Raw genomic sequence first — 22,582 nt, forward strand, 5'->3', positions numbered from 1 at the left:
TTTTTTAAACTTAACATCTCCATTTGCCTAACTTTGGCTAAATTCTAGTACAAAGATGAACAAAAAGACTTGATATACCAGGAGCCATCTACTGGGGAAATGCATATGAAAACACGCAGTGCTAGTAGAAGTTGAGTTATGCTCATAAAAGTGCTCCACTGACTGTCCATGGAAGGCTTGAATTGTTTTTTCCCCCCTAAGGTCTCTACCAGTTCAGGTACAGGGTGACTGTTGCAGCTTTTAGGAAGGTTCTCAATGTACAGATCAGTACCTTTTTTCAATACACTTTCACTATTACTTTGACCTGCTGTCCCATGAAGAATATTGATTTGACTTTGCAGTTCTGTAGCTGTTTGTTGTCTTTAGTATGACCTCATTCCCTATAAAATGACCCATAGGCAAAATGGTAATTGTTTTATTTACAGAGAAACCCCAACCAAGCGCTTGCCTGTCAGTTTTTTCCCTAGATATTTCACGCCCAGCAGCTATTACATGTTTCTTTCTTCTTCCCTGCAGGTGAGAAATGAGTGAGGTCCCTGCAATATCTTGTTTGATTTTCAAGTAAACTAAAACCGTTTGGGTTAGGAGGACACCTGTAGCTTATGGCTCTTTCAAGCCTTCTAAGATCTCAAGAAGTAAAGGAACATCTACTTTATTTAATAATTACTAAAAACCACATCTTTAGCTGAACAGATTATTTAGTTATTTGGTAGGTTTATTGTTGAAAAATAATTTTAGGGACCGTCATTAAATGTATTCTGAAGACTTAAAATATCTAGTATAGTGATTCTCATAGTTTCTACCCAGTATCAGCATTGTTTGAATTTGTTAACATTCATATTTTTTAGGCCTCTCCTGAGACCTACTGTATCAGAAACTCTGACTAGAGCCCAGAAATCTTTTTTTGTGTGTGTGGGGGAGGGGCAGATGGGGACATGGTTTCACTCTATCACCTAGGCTGGAGTATAGTGGCGAAAATCACAGCTTACTGCAACCTCAGACTCCTGAGTTCAAGTGATCCTTCTGCCTCCTTAGCCTTCCGAGTAACTAGTACCGTAGGCGTACTCCACCAGGCCTGGCTCAATTTTTAAAGTTAAATTTTAATTTTTGTAGAGAGGGGTCTTGTATTTGCTCGGGTTGGTCTTGAACTCCTGGACTCAAGTGATCCTCCCACCTTGGCCTCCCAAAGCGCTAGGATTACAGGCCTGAACCATCTCACTTGGTCTAGAAATACTTTTTAACAAGCCCTTTAGGTGATTCTGATACATTCTGAAATTTTGGAACCACTGATCTTGTGCATATTATGGTTTCCTTTTTTTATTTTCTTTTTGCCTTCTCTGCAGTAGCAATATTATGGTTTCAATCTTGTCAATGATAGAAGTAAGTTAAAAAAAAAAAAAGCATATATATCCATTGTTATTTGTTTTTGTTACTGGAGATAAAATAGCAATAGATATTATGTAGTCCAGGAAGGATCACAATTCAAGTTTAAATGGAGCTAGAATAAATCTCTTTCAGCATATGCACGTTCTGCCTTTTAGATAGTCAAATTGAAACTGGTTTTGTTGGCTTATTTATCTTGAATTCTTTTAGAAAAAAATTATTTTGTTTTGCTTTTGATCGCAGAGAAAAATGGAAACGGGACCCCTCAGAAGATGAACAGGAGCAAGGCACCAGTGCAGAGAGTGAGCCAGAGCAGAAGAAAGTGAAAGCCAGAAGACCTGTCCCCAGAAGGTACGCTCATTGCTCCAGAGGGGAAGGATGATGTCAGGCTGGAATCAGAGCCTTAATGAGATGAGTTGTGTTTTGATTCTGGGTTTTAGATGTCTGTGGTTCACTTTCACTAGCCTACATTGCACGGCTTACTGCTACCTCTTCACAGTCTAGCTTTCCTGGGGCAAACATGTCTTCCACTTTTAGTAAAACTCCGTGTATGTTTGGACAGGGTGCAATCTCTTTTTGGGAGAACAAATTGTTTAAAACGATGTTTGCCTGGTGTAAAGCGCACTTGAATGATTTATTACCTTGTTCATACAATCTGTGTAACATTAAACAGAGAATGTGCTTGTGGAGAGAAGGAGGTGGGCTGAAATAGCAGCAAATCATGCTAATTTCTGATAAGACAGATGGCAGCCCAAGGTAGTGATGACAGGAAAAGGAAGTCAGATGACTGACAGGCCCCAGGGAAAATTACCTCCTTGGAGTGCTTAGAATGGGCTCAGCAAACTGTGCCCTTCAGGCCAAATTTCATCTACCGCCCATTTGTATGGCCTGTGAGCTAAGAATAGTTTTTATTGGTGAACGTTTCTAATTTATAGTTTAAGGATAGGCTCTCTTCCCTTTTGCGGCCATCGCCCAAGCGGGAGCTGCCAAAATGAAGTTCAATCCCTTTGTGACTTCCGACCAAAGCAAGAATCGCAAAAGGCATTTCAATGCACCTTCCCACATTCGCAGGAAGATTATGTCCTCCCCTCTTTCCAAAGAGCTGAGACAGAAGTACAGCGTGCGATCCATGCCCATCCGAAAGGATGATGAAGTTCAGGTTGTACGAGGACACTATAAAGGTCAGCAGATTGGCAAAGTAGTCCAGGTGTACAGGAAGAAATACGTAATCTACATTGAACGGGTGCAGCGGGAAAAGGCTAATGGCACAACTGTCCATGTAGGCATTCACCCCAGCAAGGTTGTTATCACTAGGCTAAAACTGGACAAAGACTGCAAAAAGATCCTTGAACGGAAAGCCAAATCTCGCCAAGTAGGAAAGGAAAAGGGCAAATACAAGGAAGAAACAATTGAGAAGATGCAGGAATAAAGTAATCTTATATACAAGCTTTGATTAAAACTTGAGGGGGGGAAAAAAAAAAAAGGATAGAGAGCACTAAATTTGAACCCCAGTTAAGTGAAATGTTACCCCTCAAAAACAATTCTGTTCTCATTAGTAGACATATATTACAGTAAATGTAATTAATGATTATTTTATTTTGAATTTCACAAGAAAACTTGTGAAACATTTATTTCCTTTTATTATGTAAGTGCCTATATATTGGCCCCCATTTTGCCTCCTGGCTGGCAGAGCCTAAAATATTTACCCTCTGGCCATTTACAGAAAAAGTTTGCCCACCTTTGGCCTAGGACATTGTACTTAACCCCCAACACCAGCAGGGGAATTTGTCAACTGAATTTTATCTTCTTTTATCTCAGTTTAAGCTCCAAGACTGAAATGATTCTTTAAGAATTTTACTCATTATTTATTACATCCTGGATCATCTCTCTAGGTTTGGTTATGAGAAAGGTATGGTAGGTATGAGAGAAAGAGGTAATAAATGTGATCGTGAGTTTCCATTTCTCTCCTTCTCTTCTTTCACCTTTTTATCACTGATGGAAAATTTGGGGATTTCCTTATGGGAGCTTCTAGACGGTGGCTCTCAGTTCTGGCTATCTCCCTGGTCTGTCCAAGTTAATTCTGTGACGGGGCAGGCAGTCTCTTTAGTAGTCTTCCAGGTATATTTTATACACAGACAGTAGAAACTTATGTATAGTTATTTCTTGTGCTTTATTTTCTTCACACAGATAATAGCATTCTATGCTTCTTGTTCTGTATGTTTCTTTGTCCTGGAAATCCTTTCCAATTAGTATATAGAAAACTCTTTTTCTTTTTTTATGAGTACATAGTACTATTTAGTTCCCAGTGGAAGACTATTTAGAGTTTTCCTTTTTTTTTTTTTGAGACGGAGTTTCGCTCTTGTTACCCAGGCTGGAGTGCAATGGCTCGATCTCGGCTCACCGCAGCCTCCGCCTCCCGGGTTCAGGCAATTCTCCTGCCCCAGCCTCCTGAGTCGCTGGGATTACAGGCACGCGCCACCATGCCCTGCTAATTTTTTGTATTTTTTTTTTAGTAGAGACGGGGTTTCACCATGTTGACCAGGATGGTCTCGATCTCCTGACCTCGTGATCCACCCGCCTCGGCCTCCCACAGTGCTGGGATTACAGGCTTGAGCCACCGCGCCCGGCCTATTTAGAGTTTTCTTAATCTTTTGTTATTGCAAATAATGCTGTAGTGAATACTTTATTATGCCTGTTTAGTTGTATATCAGTAGGGATTAATTCCTACAAGTACAACTGTCAATTCCTACAAGTAAAAGCCTGCCAAAGAGACCCTACCATGAACAACATGCTGTATTTGTGTTTTTATGTCAGGTAATCCTTATGAACATGTATGAAACATTCACATTCTTTCCCGTAAATGATTGAGGCTTATCAGCATTAGAATCACCTTCCTGTTGAAAATCCAAATTTCTAGTGATTTAGAATTTCAGGGACTAGGACCCAAGAATATGCATGTTCAACATTCCCCAAGAAAATGTTACATTCTGATGTATGAACGACTGCTCTGGGAGAAACTGTTATATAAAGTAGGCAGTGAAGACTTTGCCATTTGTTTCTCTTCTCATTTTAGAACAGTGCCCAAAGCTCGTGTTAAAAAGCAGCCTAAGACTCAGCGTGGAAAGAGAAAAAAGCAAGAGTCTTCTGATGAGGATGATGATGATGACGAAGCTCCAAAAAGGCAGACTCGTCGAAGAGCAGCTAAAAATGTTAGGTACGTTGTGGCCCAGAAGTGTTTCATTGGTGTCATGTGATGATGTAGTTGGTTAGAGTTTGCTTCTCAAAAGTCCGGGGCTGTGCACTTGATAGATAAAAATAACAACCTATGTCCTGAAGTTGTTTTCAGAAATCTGGTCAGCTTTCTTGGAAAAAGCCCGTGTGGGATTGAGCCATGGGGAATATGAAAAGGGTAGCAGTAGCACATTTGAAGCCTTCGTTCCTGTTAACCACCACAAGTTCATGTCCTGGCCAGTGGTGACTTTGTGGCATTATCTTCATTTCATAACTTGTTTTTCGTTAAAGATGTTAGGATTATATTCCTACTTCTGAATTGCTCTTTGAATCACACACATTTTTCTGAGGTTCAGCTTGTGTATTACTACTTGAATCTAATTTTATCCAGCTCACAAATAGGATATGACACATTAATAGGAATTACTATTAGTGAAATAAGCCAGGCACAGTGGCTCATGCCTGTAATTCCAACACTTTGGGAGGCCAAAGTGGGCAAAGTGCTTGAGCCTGGGAATTTGAGACCAGCCTGGACAATAGGGCAAGAGACCCTGTCTCTACAAAAATCAAGAAAAAGCCAAGTGTGGTGGTGGCATGCACCTGCAGTCCCAGCTACCTGGGAGACTGAGGTGGGAGAATCCTGGGAGACGGAGGTTGCAGTGAGCTGAGATCGTGCTATTGCACTCCAACAAAGCCAGATCCTGTCTGAAAAAGGAAAAAAAAAAAAAAAAAAGAAAATGAAGTAAAGGAACACACATATGCAAACACTAGTAGTTTATTTTTATAGAAATCAAAGAATATTTTTTTAGAAGATTTTACAGATTTCTTTTGTTCTCCTTAGAGATGATGAAAATGAGTCCTAGAGACATTAATAACTTATTCAGTGTATCCAATTAATAATTCCATAGCTAGGACTAGGCTTTGAGTAGGTTAGTATATAGCCTAGCACTTTTTCTTACTATAACTGTACTACATCCAGAATTGTTTTTCTTTCTTGCGACTCAGTCGTTTGTTGTTAATATCTGATGGGAAGTTTTTTTTTTTCTTTCTGTGACGGAGTCTTGCTCTGTTGCCCAGACTAGAATGCAGTGGCACGATCTCAGCTCACTGCAACTTCCGCCTCCTGGGTTCAAGTGATTTTCCTGCCTCAGCCTCCTGAGTAGCTGGAATTACAGGCACCTATCACCCAGCTAATTTTTGTATTTTTAGTAGAGATGGGCTTTTACCATCTTGGTTAGGCTGGTCTCAAACTCCTAACCTTGTGATCCATCCACCTCAGCCTCCCAGAGTGCTGGGATTACAGGCATGAGCCACTGTGCCCTGCCTGTGTGTGTGTGTTGTGTGTTTGTGTGTGTGTGTGTGTGTGTGTGTGTGTGTGTGTGTTTTTTTTTTTTTTTTAACTGAAGTACTTGTGTTGAAGCTTCCAGCAGTTTGGGAATACTTAAATTTCAGGTTCTTGTTACTGGGAGACAACATACAGGGTTGGAACTTTTAATTTTATAAATATTGCTTCTCTTTTTGCCTGATGAAATAGTAGCAATTTTTTCTTCCTATTTGCTTTTTCTTTTTTTTTTTTTGTGGTAGTTTACTTGTTTACATAACAATCTGATATTAAAAAATGGAAAAAAGAGGAGTGTCCTCATAGTTTTCTATATCTTGCTTATATATATTAGTATAAATATAGCATTTTGATTTTCAACTAACAGTTAGACTTGGTACAGTTGTTTGGGAGCATGCATCAGTACTTTAAGAAAAAAAAGCAAGATTTTAGCCCATTGAATGGCAAATCTGTAAAACAACATGTTTTTGGAGCCAGAGGGTATGGTTCCTTACTTTAGTGATGGTTATGTGTGGCAGTTTAATTTTGAAGAGATCATTTCTCATTTATTCAGCATTATTCCGCTTGCAGTTATAAAGAAGATGATGACTTTGAGACGGACTCAGACGATCTCATTGAAATGACTGGAGAAGGAGTTGATGAACAGCAGGATAATAGTGAAACTATTGAAAAGGTCTTAGATTCAAGACTGGGAAAGAAAGGAGGTGTGTGTACTTGGGGAGCAAATTACATGTTATATCTGCTCATTAAGGCTCAGAGTTTAGGTATTTTAACTCTGATGTGATGAATTTTAGTCTACTGCTATATTTGTTGTGTTATGAAGAAGTCTTTCTGACCCAGTGTTTCAGAGCTGAGGACAAAGCAATGTGTCCACTGTGTCTTTAAGATTTTAAATTAAGCTAGTATGGATAAATGTCAATGTTTTATAAAGCAGTGATGTAGCAGAGATAGTTGCTAATTCATATTAAGCAAACCCGCCTTTGGTTATTTGTTTCTTAATCTCCTTGTGAAAATATCAAACTGGTTAAATACGTATTTTGATAATAGTGAAGATTTTTAAATTTCTAATTTAGATATTTCATAACTAAGTTCATTAAAGAAACCTTTCCATAAAGGAAATATCAAAATAATACTTAATGCTTTTTCTTTTTTCATTCTGGCTTCTACTGAGGTTAAAAGAATTAGCAGGGGACTTTGAGTAGGGAAATTTGGGGGAGGATATTTTGGTGTTCTATCCTTAATTTTGGAGGGAGGGATTTGTTTTCTGAGTTAGTAAGGGACTAAAACAAAAGGATGTTGCTGCTCTGCTTTTTTTGTTTTTAGATAAGGGATTTCTTTGATTTCACCTGCAGATTTTAGAATGTCAAGTACATTTTAAAAATACTTGAAAGTGTTGATTGAGTCCATCCTGTGTTGTTAGTGAGTTTGTCCTTATTTCAAGTTGGGAGTATTTTGATGCATCATCCAAAAAGGGAGTCTTTAGAGAATTGCCTTCTTGGGAATCTTTTTAATGTTTAGTGTAATATACTCTCTTTCAAGTGTGCTTAATCCTTTTGCAGCCACTGGAGCTTCTACTACTGTGTATGCGATTGAAGCTAATGGAGACCCTAGTGGTGACTTTGACACTGAAAAGGATGAAGGTGAAGTCCAGTACCTCATCAAGTGGAAGGGTTGGTCTTACATCCACAGCACATGGGAAAGTGAAGAATCCTTACAGCAACAGAAAGTGAAGGGCCTCAAAAAACTAGAGAACTTCAAGAAAAAAGAGGATGAAATCAAACAATGGTATATTTTCCATCTTGGATTAAAGACATGTATTTGCATCCTGTGGGAAGGGAAAATTTTAAAGTAATGCATGGAGATCACAGCTCTCTAGAATCTCAGATTTTGCTTTGATCATCTAAATATGGAGCCCTTTACAATTCTATTTTATAAGATCGTGACCTGAAGATACTGTATTTTAATATATGGCTACCAAGTTTTTGTAGTTAACAATACTAACTAGCTCATGGAGCATTAGTCACGCATTCTTTCTTTAATTTTCACAATACATGTGTGAGATTTATACTGTCACTAACCCTGTTTTATAGATGGGGCGAATACAGCACACAGCAATTTTGCGGATGGATTCAGGATTTGAATTCTGACACCCTGAGTCCAGAGCTCATGCTCTTAAACACCTTGTTATCTTCCTGTAGTTAGGCTGGGGTGGCTTAGATGTAAAGAGTTAATATTCTGGAACACTCTGGGTTATGATACACTTAAAACTACAAATGGTTGATACAATTTGCAGAAATGATGTGAAGGAAATGATTAGGTAACCGCTGAAACTGTGATAGTCCTCATGGTTTTAGTTTACTTACAGCTTGGACTGTGTGGGTATTGCATGTGGGAAACTGGGTGATAATGATATCAAATTCTACCTCAAGACATACCTGTTGGTGTGGTGTGATCAGCCTATTTTTGTGTCTGGAATGTAGACAGATGGTTCTAATTCTGGTTTTACTACTATGCAAAATGTGCTGCTTTAGTAAATTACATGTTTTTCCTTTGACTCAAAACTGAAAATATGTACCCTGAGATGGTGAGGTAGGCATGTAAAGCAGTTAGAAATTTGAAATCCTTTGAAATACAGTAATTCTAATATTAAACTGCCGCTGTTGTCATCTGAAAGGTTTTGGTACTAAGAATAACTGGTTTTCCAAAAGTCATATTTAATTAATCCTAAAACCCATACCTATATGAGAAAAGGCATATTGTTTTATTATCCTGATCTGTTTAAATGTATGCATTTGTCACATTAATCTATCACATAAAATATTTTTAGGTCTTTTTAGACAGGACACATCAGAGAGGCAGGCAACTGGTATGTCCTTCTATGAGTCTAAGGTTTTCAGTGTTTTCTAAAAGTGTTTTTTTGGTGGTTGTTGTTCTGTTTTTTGGTAAATTTTCTGACCTAATTACCAGTAAGGATTACTAAAGGGGCAGATGGGAATAAAAAATAGATTTTCTTTTCGACCTTTGACTTTTGCTTTGATGTATTGTATGTGGATCCCCAAACTTTAGTTCATGTGCACTTTTTCTGTCTGTCTGCCATCCAGGTTAGGGAAAGTTTCTCCTGAAGATGTAGAATATTTCAATTGCCAACAGGAGCTGGCTTCAGAGTTGAATAAACAGTATCAGATAGTAGAAAGAGTAATAGGTAAGTGCATGGTAACTCACTTTAGCCATGTTTGAGCTCAAGGAATAATGGCTTTTGCTTTTGGCAGTAATGTAAATTTAAAAAATGTACTTTGGAGACTAGACAGGTTCTAGATTTATTTTAAAGGAGAAGCTAAGAAGATTTGCTGGTAAATTTGGATGTTTGGGGGATGAGAGAAAGAGGTGTTAAGTATGATGTCAAGATTTTTGGCCTAAACATGTAGAAGTATAGAGGTACCATTTACTGAAGTGGAAAGATGAAGGGAAGAGGTGATTGTTGGAGTGGAAACCAGGAGCTAAGTTTGATATTTGTAAGTTTGGTTCATTTCTTAGCCATCTAAGTGAAGAGTACAGTGAAGGCTGGAGCGTACGTGAGCCTGGAGCTTAGAACTCTCCGTCTGGGCTGGAGATATATATTTGGTAATTTATCAGTATTTAGGTAGTATTCGAAGCCTAAGACCGAACAGGATCGTCAGTAATAGAGTATCACACCCAGGCACGGTGGCTCACGCCTATAATCCCAGTACTTTGGGAGGCACAGGCTGGCGGATCACAAGGTCAGAAGATCAAGACCATCCTGGTCAACATGGAGAAACCCCATCTCTACTAAAAATACAAAAATTAGCTGGATGTGGTGGCATACACCTGTAGTCCCAGCTCGGGAGGCTGAGGCAGGAGAATTGTTTGAACCTTGGAGGCGGAGGCTGCAGCGAGCTGAGATCGTGCCTCTGCACTCCAGCATGGGTGACACAGCAAGATACCATCTCAAAAAACAGAAAGGATATCACATGGTAAGAGTAAGTCTGAGAGCATTTCAGCTTTTGAAAGTCAGAAAGAAGCTAGCAAAGGAGACTGAGAGAGAACAGTCAGTGAGACAGGAGGAGAGCTGCGAAAGAGTGGTGCACTAGAACGCAAGTGACTCACATAGTCAGGAGGGAGGAAAGGCCATCAGTCAAGGACGATAAGCACTGAGACTGATCTGTGCATTTGGCAATAGCTATGGCCCTGGCGAAATGCAGCCTTGGAGTCATGGGGGTGCAGGCCTGATTAGGGTAGGTTCAACAGAAAATGAGAGGGGACAGCAAGTATATACAACTCGTTGGGGGAGTTTTCTTACAAAGGGGAACAGAGAAATTGAGTGTCAGCCTGAGAGAGAGATGAGAACAGGAATTTTTTTCTTTTTTTTTTTTTTTTTGTGACAGTGTCTCACTCTGTCACCCAGGCTGGAGTGCAGTGGTGTGATCTTGACTCACTGCAATCTCTGCCTCTGAGGCTCAAGCGATTCTCCTGCATCAGCCTTTCGAGTAGCTGTAATTAATTACAGGCACCTGTCCCCACACATGGCTAATTTTTGTATTTTTAGTAGTGACAGAGTTTCACCATGTTGGCCAGGCTGATCTTGAACTCCTGGCCTCAAGCAAACTGCCAATCCCAGCCTCCCAAAGTGCTGGGATTATAGGTGCGAGCCACTGTACCCGGTCTTTTTTTTTTCCTTTTTTTAAGGTGTGAAGTAGTAGAATGTATTTGCATTCTTATTCACAAAACCTAAAGTCTTTCATTCTTCGCTATGGTTATAACTTTTCTGTCTTATTTTGCTTTGTTTAGCTGTGAAGACAAGTAAATCTACATTGGGTCAAACAGATTTTCCAGGTAAGCAAGAAATCTTATTTATAGATGTTGTTCAGTATTTCAGAGCAGTGTACGTTTTGCAGATTATTTTGTTTTGCCACATGATGTTTTATTGATTATGCATAAAACAGAATGTCATTTTCACCTTTAATTGACAGTTGCTAATCTGTAAATTTTTGTGTGTGAAATAGCTCATAGTCGGAAGCCAGCACCCTCAAATGAGCCTGAATATCTATGCAAATGGATGGGACTGCCCTATTCAGAGTGTAGCTGGGAAGATGAAGCCCTCATTGGAAAGAAATTCCAGAATTGCATTGACAGCTTTCACAGTAGGAACAACTCAAAAACCATCCCAACAAGAGAATGCAAGGTGTGATGATGGTTGGCTTTTGTCATTTCAGGGAGAGTACGTACTGATACAAAGGGCTGGTCACATAAATACTGAGGAAACGTTACAAAACTAAATGATGATTGCCATTTTGAAGTGAAAGATGACTTGATTGTGACATTAAAGCAAAAGGAGAGAATGAATTATTTCATGGCTTTGCTGACTTTTTATATCTTGTGATTTACATAATTAGAAACATTTTGGAGAATACTTGAAGGGATTTAGGCACTTTTATTTTATTGTTTTATTTTTTTTGAGATGGAGTTTTGCTCTGTCACCCAGGCTGGAGTGCAGTGATGTAATCTCGGCTCACTGCAGCCTCTGCCCCCCAGGTTCAAGTGATTCTCCTGCCTCAGCCTCCTGAGTAGCTGGGATTACAGGTGCACACCACCACATCCGGCTAATTTTTTGTATTTTTAATAGAGACGGGGTTTCACCATGTTGGTCAGGCTGGTCTTGAACTCCTGACTTCAATTGATCTGCCCACCTCGGCCTTCCAAAGTGCTGGAATTACATGCGTGAGTCACCACAGCTGGCTGGATTTAGGCATTTTACAAGAGAAGTGAAGCTAGTTGCAGTGGCTTACATCTGTGGTTTCAGCTACTTGGGAGGCTGAGGTGGCAGGATCACTTGAACACAGGAGTTTGAGGCCAACCTGGGCAAGACTGTGATACCTTTTCTCTAAAAAAAAAAAATAAAAATAAAAACCAGAGAGGTAAGTGATAGAAAAGGTGAACATCTTTGAATTCTAAGTTAGAAATTAAATATATAAGCTTATTTGCTAGATTGGCTGTATAAATCCTTTCTTTGGAATGTATTCCATCAGGAAAGTGATGTTTTGGGTCCTCAGAGTGGTAAAATATCAGACAAGGGGTATGTCTCTGAGAAGTTGACATTCAAGATAATGGCACTAGAATTCTATCTGTGAAAAGCATTTAATTTCAGATCAAAGCATGTGATAGGGAAATTGTGGTCAGAGAAGCGCCCACGTAGAAGTCGCTGAGCTCCAGAGTCCTTGAATGGGTTTTAAGAGGAAGTTGTGGTTCTTGAACTGCCTCTGGCCCTTGTGTAATGGATTGATGCTGCTGGCTAGACAGAGAAGAGGGGACCCAGGGTATTGGCCTCCCATGAAAGGTATCAAGAGAAAGATTCATAAAGAGCAGTAGGAGAACAGCTACATACACTCCAGGGGTGAGGAGAAGAGGAATCAGGTTGACAAGTAACACTGAAGTCAAAGTGTGTGTGTCTTGGCTACCTTAAAGGGTATTTTGACGTTATCTTCTAGGTACTGGTACCCTACTGAGTGGCAGTATGGAAACAGTATTTTATTTAGAAAGCTTATCTAATAGCAGTACATAAGAGACTCTGCAGTAAGTAATTACTAAAGCTGGAGGGTCCAGCCAATAAGATGTCATCAAAGTCTGAATGAAGAAGTAGTGTGAGGACAAGGGAAGTAGCAGTGACATGGAGGGACTGGTTGAGAGAACCGTTACGGGGTAGGTTTTGCAGGAGTGGATGGATGGCTGGGTTTTGGAGTTGAGAGTAAGCAGTCAGATTCCGTTCACTGCCAGCCACCCTCATAGGAGAGCTGAATCCATCAATAACCTTATCAAATATTCTTTTTAGGATGATACTTCTCATAGTGTGCTCTATAGAGTACTAATCTTCAGAGAAATGCTCCCTGAAAAAAGACTTCTGGCCATGTAACTTTGGGATACATATCTGAATAAATTTCTCCTGTAAATTCACACTATAGACACGCATTTTAGACTTTGAAAAGTCACGAGTAAAGAAATTTGTGTAACTTTTGCTTGGTTGTTTCCTAAACTGATTTGGCCACAGAATCCACATTTTATGCAAACCATAGAGACGAGTCTCACTAGAATGCTATCCTTCAAGCCTCTGAGGTTGAAAACAACCTTCACTTCAGAAGCTTGCTGTTTCTGAAGGGAAAACCAGACTCACACAGTTAAAGGGTTTAAAGTAGGTGAGCTGCATTTCCGAAATTGTAAATCCTGTTATGGTGAAGAGCAACTGCATGTTGGCATATGACAGCGAGAAGCATTGTTTTGTGCTCTTTTTTCTTGTTTGTTTTTGGAGTGCTCTGTCGCCCAGGCTGGAGTGCAGTGGCACAATCTGGGCTCACTGCAGGTTGTGAGTTCTGCCTCCTGGGTTCAAGTGATTCTCCAGCCTCAGCCTCCAGAGTAGCTGGGACTACAGGCACGCACCACCATGCCTGGCTAATTTTTTGTATTTTTATTAGAGATGGGGTTTCAACATGTTAGCCAGGATGCTCTCGATTGCCCACCTCGGTCTCCCAGTGTAACTTGGGATTACAGGCGTGAGCCACTGAGCCCAGCCTGTTTTGTATTCTTTAGAATAAAATAACAAAGATAATTCTTTGGGAAAATAGGAGAGTCTCACTGCTATATAATAGAGAAGACATAAAAATAAAGTGCTGTTTAATGATTTTCTTAGACTTAATTCAGGAAAGGGGCAAGTTAACTAAAAGTATTTTATTTCAGGATGAACTAACTCTGGCTTATGAAATATAAACCATGAAGGAAAGGGGTGATGGAGTGGGGTGGTGATTCACATGTGACATTTAAGTTTTTATGCTTTGATGCAGAGCACGTGAATTGAGGTTAGCATTTTAACATAGTAGCAGACAGAAAATTTTCTCAGACGTGGGCTTTGTGAATTTTTGTTTTTCAGGCCCTGAAGCAGAGACCACGATTTGTAGCTTTGAAGAAACAGCCTGCATATTTAGGAGGAGAGAATCTGGAACTTCGAGATTATCAGCTAGAAGGTCTCAACTGGCTTGCTCATTCCTGGTGCAAGTAGGTTGAAAAATAAGAGTGCAGTTTTCCTTACTGTTTTCTGGCTTCTTTATTGTTAGATGCCAAGAATTCTTTTTTTCTTTTTTCACACTTCTTATATCTCAACCAAGAAATCTTTATACTTCATATTACAGAAATAAAATATGATTGAGAGAAATTTTTCCTGGGAGTTTTTATGTATAATACCATTTTATTCAGATATGAAGAATACTTTATTATTTCAGTATTTGGTGGGTAGTTTGTCATAGCCAGAAACCTATATCATCATGTTACTCATAAGTGTAAATAGCAAGCTAAGCTGCCCAAATCTTTAATGTGGAAGGAATTAGAAGAAAGAAGATGTCTTTTTCACAGGTATTTTCTTGTTAGGCCAGGGAAACCTTTAAATTAATTTCCTACAGTAGTGCTGTAGAGAATGTGATTCCCCTCCTTTGCCCCACTCCCCACCTGGATGGGCTGTAGGATTATCCTGTTCAGAGGAAGGTTGAACCTGTGAAAGGATCCTTTTTTTTTTTTTTTGAGCCAGAGTTTCGCTCTTGTTACCCAGGCTGCAGTGCAATGGCACGATCTCGGCTCACCGCAACCTCCGCCTCCCGGGTTCAGGCAATTCTCCTGCCTCAGCCTCCTGAGTAGCTGGGATTACAGGCATGCGCCACCATGCCCAGCTAATTTTTTGTATTTTTAGTAGAGACGGGGTTTCACCATGTTGACCAGGATGGTCTCGATCTCTTGACCTCGTGATCCACCCGCCTCGGCCTCCCACAGTGCTGGGATTACAGGCTTGAGCCACCGCGCCCGGCCTAGGATCCTTTTTATAATGAGACCACGTTAATCTTGGGGGTAGGCGAAAAAAAAATATGAGACAATGCTAGCACGGGAGGTTTAAAGGCACTTTGGGAAGTACCTATAAATTTCCTTCACCGGCTGGGTGCAGTGGCTCATGCCCGTAATCCCAGCACTTTGGGAGGTCTAGGCAAGTGGGTCACCTCAGGTCAGGAGTTTGAGACAAGCCTGGCCAACATGATGAAGCCCCGTCTCTACTAAAAGTACAGAAATTAGTTGGGTGTGGTGGTGGATGCTTATAATGCCAGCTACTCAGGAGGCTGAGGCGGGAGAATCGCTTGAACCCGGGAGGTGAAGGTTGCAGTGAGCCCAGATTTAGCCACTACACTCTAGCCTGGGCAACAAGATCAAAACTCTGTATCAAAAAAAAAAAAAAAAAAGAAAAATTCCTTCACAAATTTCAAGTAGTTCCTAATTACTCTGTGCTGGGGATCCAGTAGTCTTGAGAATTTAACAGCAAACCAATCTAGACATATTTTTCTGTCCTCACAGAACAACGGAGTGTGAGAGGTCCCTTTAATGCTCACCTCCACACTTTTTCTCAGGTGCCCAATGAGGTGCAAACCCTTAATGTCTTCAGTGTTTTATAGTAAAGCAAAAACTCTTATTTAGAATTAAAAGCACAGGGCTGGGCCACATGGCAAAACCCATCTTTACCAAAAAATACAAAAAATTAGCTGGACAGGGTGGCACGTTTAGGTAATCCCAGCTACTAGGGGGCTGAGGTGGGAGGTTCACTTGAGCCTGGGAGGTCGAGGTTGCAGTGAGCCATTTTCGCACCGTTGCACTTTAGCCTGGGACACAGAGCAAGACCTTACCTCAAAAGAAAAAAAAAAAAAAGGACAGCTTAAAAAAATATTTTTTTCCCCTCAATGCTGAAGAGGTTTCTAGTTATAGAGATATGTTTACAGTGGCCTTTTCCCAAGTGAACCATCTACTACTTTTTGTCCTATAAAATCTAATACAATATTTAATATTCAGTTGTGAAAATTAGGTCTTGAGAAGGTTGTGAGAACATGGTTCTGATATAATGATTCTAAATCATGTAAAAATGATTTTTCCTTTTAGAAGATAGTGGGACCTAATTCTCCTAAGCAACACGTATAAAGTTAGATGAACTTTAAGGAATCATGTAGTCTAATCCTCTCATTTTGTAGTTGAGGGCTCTTAGGAGCAAAGGTGCCATGTACCTGTACAGAGTTGCAGTGTCTTTTGTGCAGTGTTTGGCCAGCAATTTTTTTTTTTTTTTGAGATGGAGTCTTACTCTGTTGCCCAGGCTGGAGTGCAGTGGCGTGATCTCAGCTCACTGCAACCTCTGCCTGTTGGGTTCAAGCCTCCCGATTAGCTGGGACTACAGGTGTGCCACCACACCCGGCTAATTTTTTATATTTTTAGTAAAGACGGGGTTTCACCATGCTGGCCAGGCTGGTCTCGAACTCCTGATCTCATGATCTGCCCACCTCCCAAAGTGCTGGGATTACAGGCATGAGCCACCACACCTGGCCCAACATTTTTTAACTTTATTTATTCTTTCATTTTTAATTTTTTTTTGAGATGGAGTCTCACACTGTTGCCCAGGCTGAAGCCCAGTGGTGCAATCTCGCCTCACTGCAACCTCCACTTCCCAGGTTCAAGCCATTCTCCTGCCTCAGCCTCTTGAGTAGCTGGGATTACAGGCATGCATCCCCATGCCTGTCTAATTTTTGTATATTTAGTAGAGACGGTTTTGCCAGGTTGGCTAGGCTGGTCTTGAACTCCTGACCTCAAGTGATCTGCCTGCCTTGGCCTCCCAAAGTGCTGGGATTACAGGTGTGAGCCACTGCGCCCAGCCAGCATTTTTTGCTTTAAACTAAAGAAATAAAAATCAGTTGAAAAGAGCCCAAACAGCTGTTAAGCCCTGGTCACAGGAATGTTACATTACGTAATGTGCTATTTTGGTCTGGTTCCAGAAAAACAGGTGAATCAATTCAAGCCACTTTAGTCTATATGTAGACAATGGCATTTTTTAGGAGCAGGAAGTACTGGAGAAACTTAACTGTGCTTCCCCCTCAATAGTGTTAAAAAGATGAGAGAAATGCCGGGCACGGTGGCTCACGCCTGTAATCCCAGCACTTTGGGAGGCCGAGGCGAGTGGATCACGAGGTCAAGAGATTGAGACCATCCTGGTCAACATAGTGAAACCCCGTCTCTACTAAAAATACAAAAAATCAGCTGGGCATGGTGGCGCATGCCTGTAATCCCAGCTACTCAGGAGGCTGAGGCAGGAGAATTGCCTGAAACCAGGAGGCGGAGGTTGCGGTGAGCCGAGATCGCGCCATTGCACTCCAGCCTGGGTAACGAGCGAAACTCCGTCTCAGATACAGAATATCGGGATCCAAGATGGCTGATCACTAGCAGCTCGGGATTGCAGCTCCCACTGAAAGAGCAGAGAACGAGAGGACGCCACACTTTCAGATCAATTTTTGTTGCTCACACACCAGGAGATTCCCAGCGGAGGAGCCCCACGTGTCGCCAGCGTGACTCTTGAGGCCGGTGAGGCAGTTTTGCCGCTGCCTTGGTGTGGTGGTTCTTGGTGCAGAGTCAGAAAAGCACCGTCAATCTTNAAAAAAAAAAAAAAAGATGAGAGAAATGAGAAGGAAATTACTCAAAGGAATATACTGCATCTAAACAGTATAGAAAATTAAGTGTACCTGAGATGTATAGGGGTATGGCTTCCTCATTCTCACTTCCCCAAGTGTGATCTTCTTTGTTTCTTTATTTTGCCCTTAAAACTAGCTATTTGTTTTTTTTTTTTTTGAACATCAGGTATTTTTAGAAATTAAATGTCTTGCTTTTCGAATCAGTTAGGTTGCCTTTAACTTGCATGTTACTTTTAGTTCTCGCTGGTTTGCTGATTAAGCGTGTGTTATATATACATGCAAACTTTCAGTGCCCTTATTTTCAAGAATCTTTTCCTAATGTTTGCAGTCTGATATCTTACATGTAATCCTGATTTCCTGCCAAATGACTCTGTTCTATTTCCCAAGTATATTTTCCTAACTCTATTTGTTCAATTTAAAAATATTTCCTTATTCTTTTTCCATTAATATCCTGTTGAAAACTAGCCCACGTTATAGAGAAGTGTTTCCCAAATTGTAGTGGTCCCCAACTTTTTTGGCAGTAGGGACCAGTTTCGTAGAAGACGGCTTTTCCACAGACTGGGGAGGAGCGGGTGATGGTTTCAGGATGATTCAAGCACATTTAGTGTATACTTTATTTCTATTATTATTGCATTATAATATATAATGTAGAATCAGTGGGAGCTCTGAGCTTGTTTTCCTGTAACTGGATGGTCCCATCTGGGGTTGCCGGGAGTGACAGATCATCAGGCATTAGATTCTTATAAGGAGAGCACAACTTAGACCCCTCACATGCACAGTTAACAGTGCGGTTCATGCTCCTGTGAGAATCTAATGCCACGCTCATTTGGGCGGAGCTCACGTGCTAACACGAGCAATGAGGAGTGGCTGTAAATACCAATGAAGCGTCCCTTGCTTGCACGATGCTTACCTGCAGCTTTGCAGCTGGGTTCCTAAGGGGAATTCCCTGGTCTTAGAAACACCTGAATCAGAATCTCCAAAGGTGTTTCTTGAAAATATAGAGTTCTGAGCCCTTTTCCACATACTCGAATTCAATAGGCCTACGGTAGGATCTACAAATAGGATCTGTAGCCTACCCCTGCTTTAGACTAAAGTGTATTTAAAGCAAGCCCTATGCACCTATACATGTAGGTCTAGGAAATAGTGTGTGTGTGGCATTAAACAACCCAGTGGCATGCAGCAAATTGGGGTGGGCCAGCTACAGTTTTCACCAGCAGTGCTGATAGCTTTCTCTATTGATGGAGTCCAAGGTTACATGTTGTCTTCACTTTTTACAAAGTCTGTTTTCTCTGTGATAAAGAATAGCCTATGGAAGATGATGTGAAAAGCCTAAGTCAGGTAAAGGAAAGCCAAAGGTACAAAGTCTGACAAAGCTCTCATAGTAACCCAGGTCTAGATAGATGCTTATTGTTCTGCTATTTATGGTTTATACTTTCTTCCTTATGGAGGAATCTGAGGTAATTGCAGATGAGAGGAAATACGTTTGAGACTTAGAATGACACTTTGCTTTGCTGTTGGTGTGAAGCATTGGTGTCATTGCTACTTATGCACATTCTGTTCTTTGGTGAACTAATGATTTGCTTTTATTTTTCTTTCCGCAGAAATAACAGTGTAATCCTTGCTGATGAAATGGGCCTAGGAAAGACCATCCAGACCATATCATTCCTCTCCTACCTGTTCCACCAACACCAGCTGTATGGCCCCTTTCTTATAGTCGTCCCTTTATCCACCCTCACCTCATGGCAGAGAGAGTTTGAAATCTGGGCACCAGAGATTAACGTAGTGGTTTACATAGGTGACCTGATGAGCAGAAATACGGTGTGTAAACAAAAAGAGCTGGGATAGAATCTGTGTTATAAATGTAATTTGGAAATTGACTTAAAGCCTTTAGTAATCAGTAAAATCCTTGATTATTATTCTGATACTGTGCTATGTTCTCAATATTTGGAGGTTTATCTATCACGAAAGAACACTGAGTTGTTCTTTAACAAATATGCTTATTATTTAAAGAAAAGCAACAGCAGTACATGAATGGGAATCTCTTAGCTGGGTTGCAATATTAAATTTTTCTTCTCTCTGCCCTTTTTACTTCTAATACTGCTTTAGATGAGATTATAATATGGAGTTAATACTTTGTAATGTTAATATTTTTGCTATTTCAGTAAATAGAAATTACTGAAAATAAACATTCTTCAAATTTCTTAATTTCTTAAAACAGTGAGGTTGTATAACTTACAAAAAAGGAGTAAAAGAAAGGCAAAACAAGCTATTTTAGGGGGCTTTTTTATTTCTTATTTAGAAACAAGAATTATTTACCTGTTACCAAACTTGATTTGGGCATCATGAATTTAGAACAGAGTGACTTAAGTTTATCTTTGTTTAGTCGATCTTTTCTTTATACTGACTTTTTTAAAAAGCACCTACTATTTGCCAGACCTTGTGCTGGCTGCTTTGTGTATAATACCTGTAATCCTCATGATAGTCTTCAGAATTGATGGCATCCTTTCCTACTGACTGATGAAGAATCGACTCGAGAGTCAAACACGTGACCCTAGCAAGCAAGAATCTGGCAGGGCTGGGATTAGGACACAGGTGTATCTAGTCCAGAGCTTTGCTCTTTCATTACTGTATATAAACTATTTCTGGGAAATTGCTCGTAATAAGAGCAAGTCATCAGCAATGTTCAAACATTTGAGTTGTATGTTATAATCTTAGATTTTTATGCTAATTCAAATTTATTTTTATTAAATACTTTCATTAAAATTGCATAACTTACCCCTTGGCTGATTTCATTGCCCCAACTTTGAGCTTCTAAGAATACAGTTTTAGCTTTGTTAAATCATTTGTTAACTATTAAGAAAAAAGAGAGAAATTTCTAGGTTTACAAACTAGCTTAAAGTACTGCATTCCAAAGATGAATGCAAAGAAAGAAAATGAACTCTTAAAAAATTGTAGACTCAGAGAAGTTTTCTTTGCTGTCTCCAATACTCCTTTTCTTTGTTCTTTTTAACTCCACTTGGTGGCACTCACCTGCAGGCACTTACTGTCTTCTCCAGTTCCTAACTTGACAGCCAAACTACAAGAGCTTTGTCGTGAGCCTTCATGCTTGCTGAGTGTCCAACATGTTTGTGTTCTTTTACATTGACGTTGTTATACGTATTACATTATATTTTCATCTTATAAGCCTCCCTTTTAGTTGGGGGACACATTTCTCTGGTCTGTGGTTGATGAAATTCGAAACGTTGGAATTTGTTTTACTTGTTAATACATGTGTTTTCCTATTTAAAAATTAAATAAATTGTATTAATTTCAAGGGATCTGGGAGATCCCTTGTTGAGTTTAAGTCACCAGGGTTCAGTAGCTGATGAAGTGCGTATTCTTCGTTAGATGTGTTCCTGGGGGCCAGTTCTGATTCTTGCCATAAACTTTTTGCTGTTCAGTGGTCAGTGTTTTAATTCTAACTCTTGCTGCTTTATGGTTTGATTGCTTAGGTCGTTTTAGAATGTATGAGATATTCATCAAATTCTAATCAGATTTATTTTTTATTTGGCATGTTTCTATTACATCTGTCACAAGACTTGTGTGATATAGAAATGTAGAAGTAGAAATTATGTCTTAATTATGCTTTTTTTCTTATAGATACGGGAATATGAATGGATTCATTCCCAAACCAAAAGATTGAAGTTCAACGCACTTATAACAACATATGAGATTCTCTTAAAAGATAAGGTATGTAGTTAATAACTGAAAGGCTAAATCTTTTCCAGTGCGACTTGTCTAAATGGTAGGATCTGTTACTTTTATGTGGAGTATGTTAAAAACAAATACATAAACGTTAAAAATAAAAACAAATGGTAGGGTTTGTGCCTCCTACCTGCCATGTTACTTTTCTTCTCTTATTTCAAAAAGCAGGCAAATGAACAACCAGAAAAATTACTCAAACAATATTAAGGTTTTAAATAGAGAACAGAACCTTATAGATGAGGGGACCTTAGGTCACCAAGTCCAGTTGAATTACACAGAATGAAAGGGAATTGAGGTCAGTAACTTACCTGAGATGATTGTCAGTTATTGGATGCCATCTCAGGTATTTTGCCTTCAATGTCATGTTGGGCATTTCCTATTATATCATTGTTAAGGCATTTCTCCAGAAGAGATGATGTGAATGATCTTTGTGGTGAGGACAGAAATAAGTAGCACTTTATTATCACCTTTCTATTAAGAAATGTATGTGGTGGGTAGATCCCATTGGTATTAAGTGCAAACAAGTTCAGTTTGGTGGCTCTTGGTGTTTGTGTGCTTCAGGGTTGGGGTGGAGAATAGGCAAGAGAAGGACCATAATTACGGGGAGATTACAGAATCCTGTGGTATGTTTTTGTTTTATTTTTGCCCAGCATAGCAATTTTTGTGTTCTTGCTGTGGGGCATGCAGTAATAGCTGGCTTAAGAGGCCCACCTGTACCTTTTAGATGATGTTACTCTTATTTCAAATAGCTACGAATCTGGCAACTAACAGAATAAACAGAAGAATCCTAATACATGTTAAGTCAGTGAAGAATAAATGTGTCTATTTATACCTTTGTGATGGTATTTATACAGAGATAATTAACACTTGAAAGCACTTTTGGGTTCCCTTCTGACCTGGTGGCTCGTTCTGTTTTGTTTTTACTTTAGACTGTGCTGGGCAGTATTAACTGGGCCTTTCTGGGAGTGGATGAAGCCCATCGGTTGAAGAATGATGACTCTTTATTGTATAAAACTCTGATTGATTTCAAGTCCAACCATAGGCTCCTGATTACGGGGACCCCTCTTCAGAATTCCCTCAAAGAGCTCTGGTCCTTGCTGCACTTTATTATGCCGGAGAAGTAAGCTCCTTCCTGTGTATTTCAAAAGATGCCAGAATGTCTGAAATGCCAATGCTTTGTGATGTTCTTAGCAGACCTTAGGGAAAACAGATGGCATGCTTTGGGGAAAGCAAAGCATCAGATGGAGGCAGGGATGGCAGTAGTAAAATGTTTCATGATCAGTGAAAGAAGGCACAGAATTTAGCCTGTTAGAAGGAAAGCAGTATTGTCTGCCAAACAATACTG

At 39.9% G+C, this 22,582-nt stretch overlaps 2 protein-coding genes across 9 annotated transcripts in view; both read left to right on the plus strand.

Moving 5' to 3' along the window:
• The window catches only part of CHD2 (chromodomain helicase DNA binding protein 2), a 160,391-nt gene that overhangs the window by 64,591 nt on the left and 73,218 nt on the right, over window positions 1–22,582 (plus strand). For all 8 annotated transcript variants that reach the window (XM_017518069.2, XM_017518042.2, XM_017518086.2 and 5 more), the window contains 11 exons: window positions 1,627–1,734; window positions 4,457–4,597; window positions 6,524–6,657; window positions 7,513–7,738; window positions 9,055–9,155; window positions 10,760–10,804; window positions 10,975–11,153; window positions 13,887–14,011; window positions 19,095–19,311; window positions 21,133–21,222; window positions 22,167–22,357. In XM_017518069.2, coding sequence (XP_017373558.1) covers window positions 1,627–1,734; window positions 4,457–4,597; window positions 6,524–6,657; window positions 7,513–7,738; window positions 9,055–9,155; window positions 10,760–10,804; window positions 10,975–11,153; window positions 13,887–14,011; window positions 19,095–19,311; window positions 21,133–21,222; window positions 22,167–22,357 — 1,557 coding nt within the window. The remainder of the gene's footprint in view (window positions 1–1,626; window positions 1,735–4,456; window positions 4,598–6,523; window positions 6,658–7,512; window positions 7,739–9,054; window positions 9,156–10,759; window positions 10,805–10,974; window positions 11,154–13,886; window positions 14,012–19,094; window positions 19,312–21,132; window positions 21,223–22,166; window positions 22,358–22,582) is intronic.
• Window positions 1,770–2,847, plus strand: LOC108295787 (60S ribosomal protein L26-like). The gene has a single exon (XM_017518107.2). The coding sequence runs from the start codon at window positions 2,375–2,377 to the stop codon at window positions 2,810–2,812; it is 438 nt and encodes a 145-aa protein (XP_017373596.1). The 5' UTR covers window positions 1,770–2,374; the 3' UTR covers window positions 2,813–2,847.

This window comes from Cebus imitator, unplaced genomic scaffold (genome assembly GCF_001604975.1).
Source record: "Cebus imitator isolate Cc_AM_T3 unplaced genomic scaffold, Cebus_imitator-1.0 Scaffold19, whole genome shotgun sequence".
Taxonomy (NCBI): Eukaryota; Metazoa; Chordata; class Mammalia; order Primates; family Cebidae; genus Cebus; species Cebus imitator.

Bases quoted from the DNA above. Each gene is read 5' to 3' on its own strand.
- LOC108295787 (XM_017518107.2), top strand. From the start codon at position 2,375: ATGAAGTTCAATCCCTTTGTGACTTCCGACCAAAGCAAGAATCGCAAA.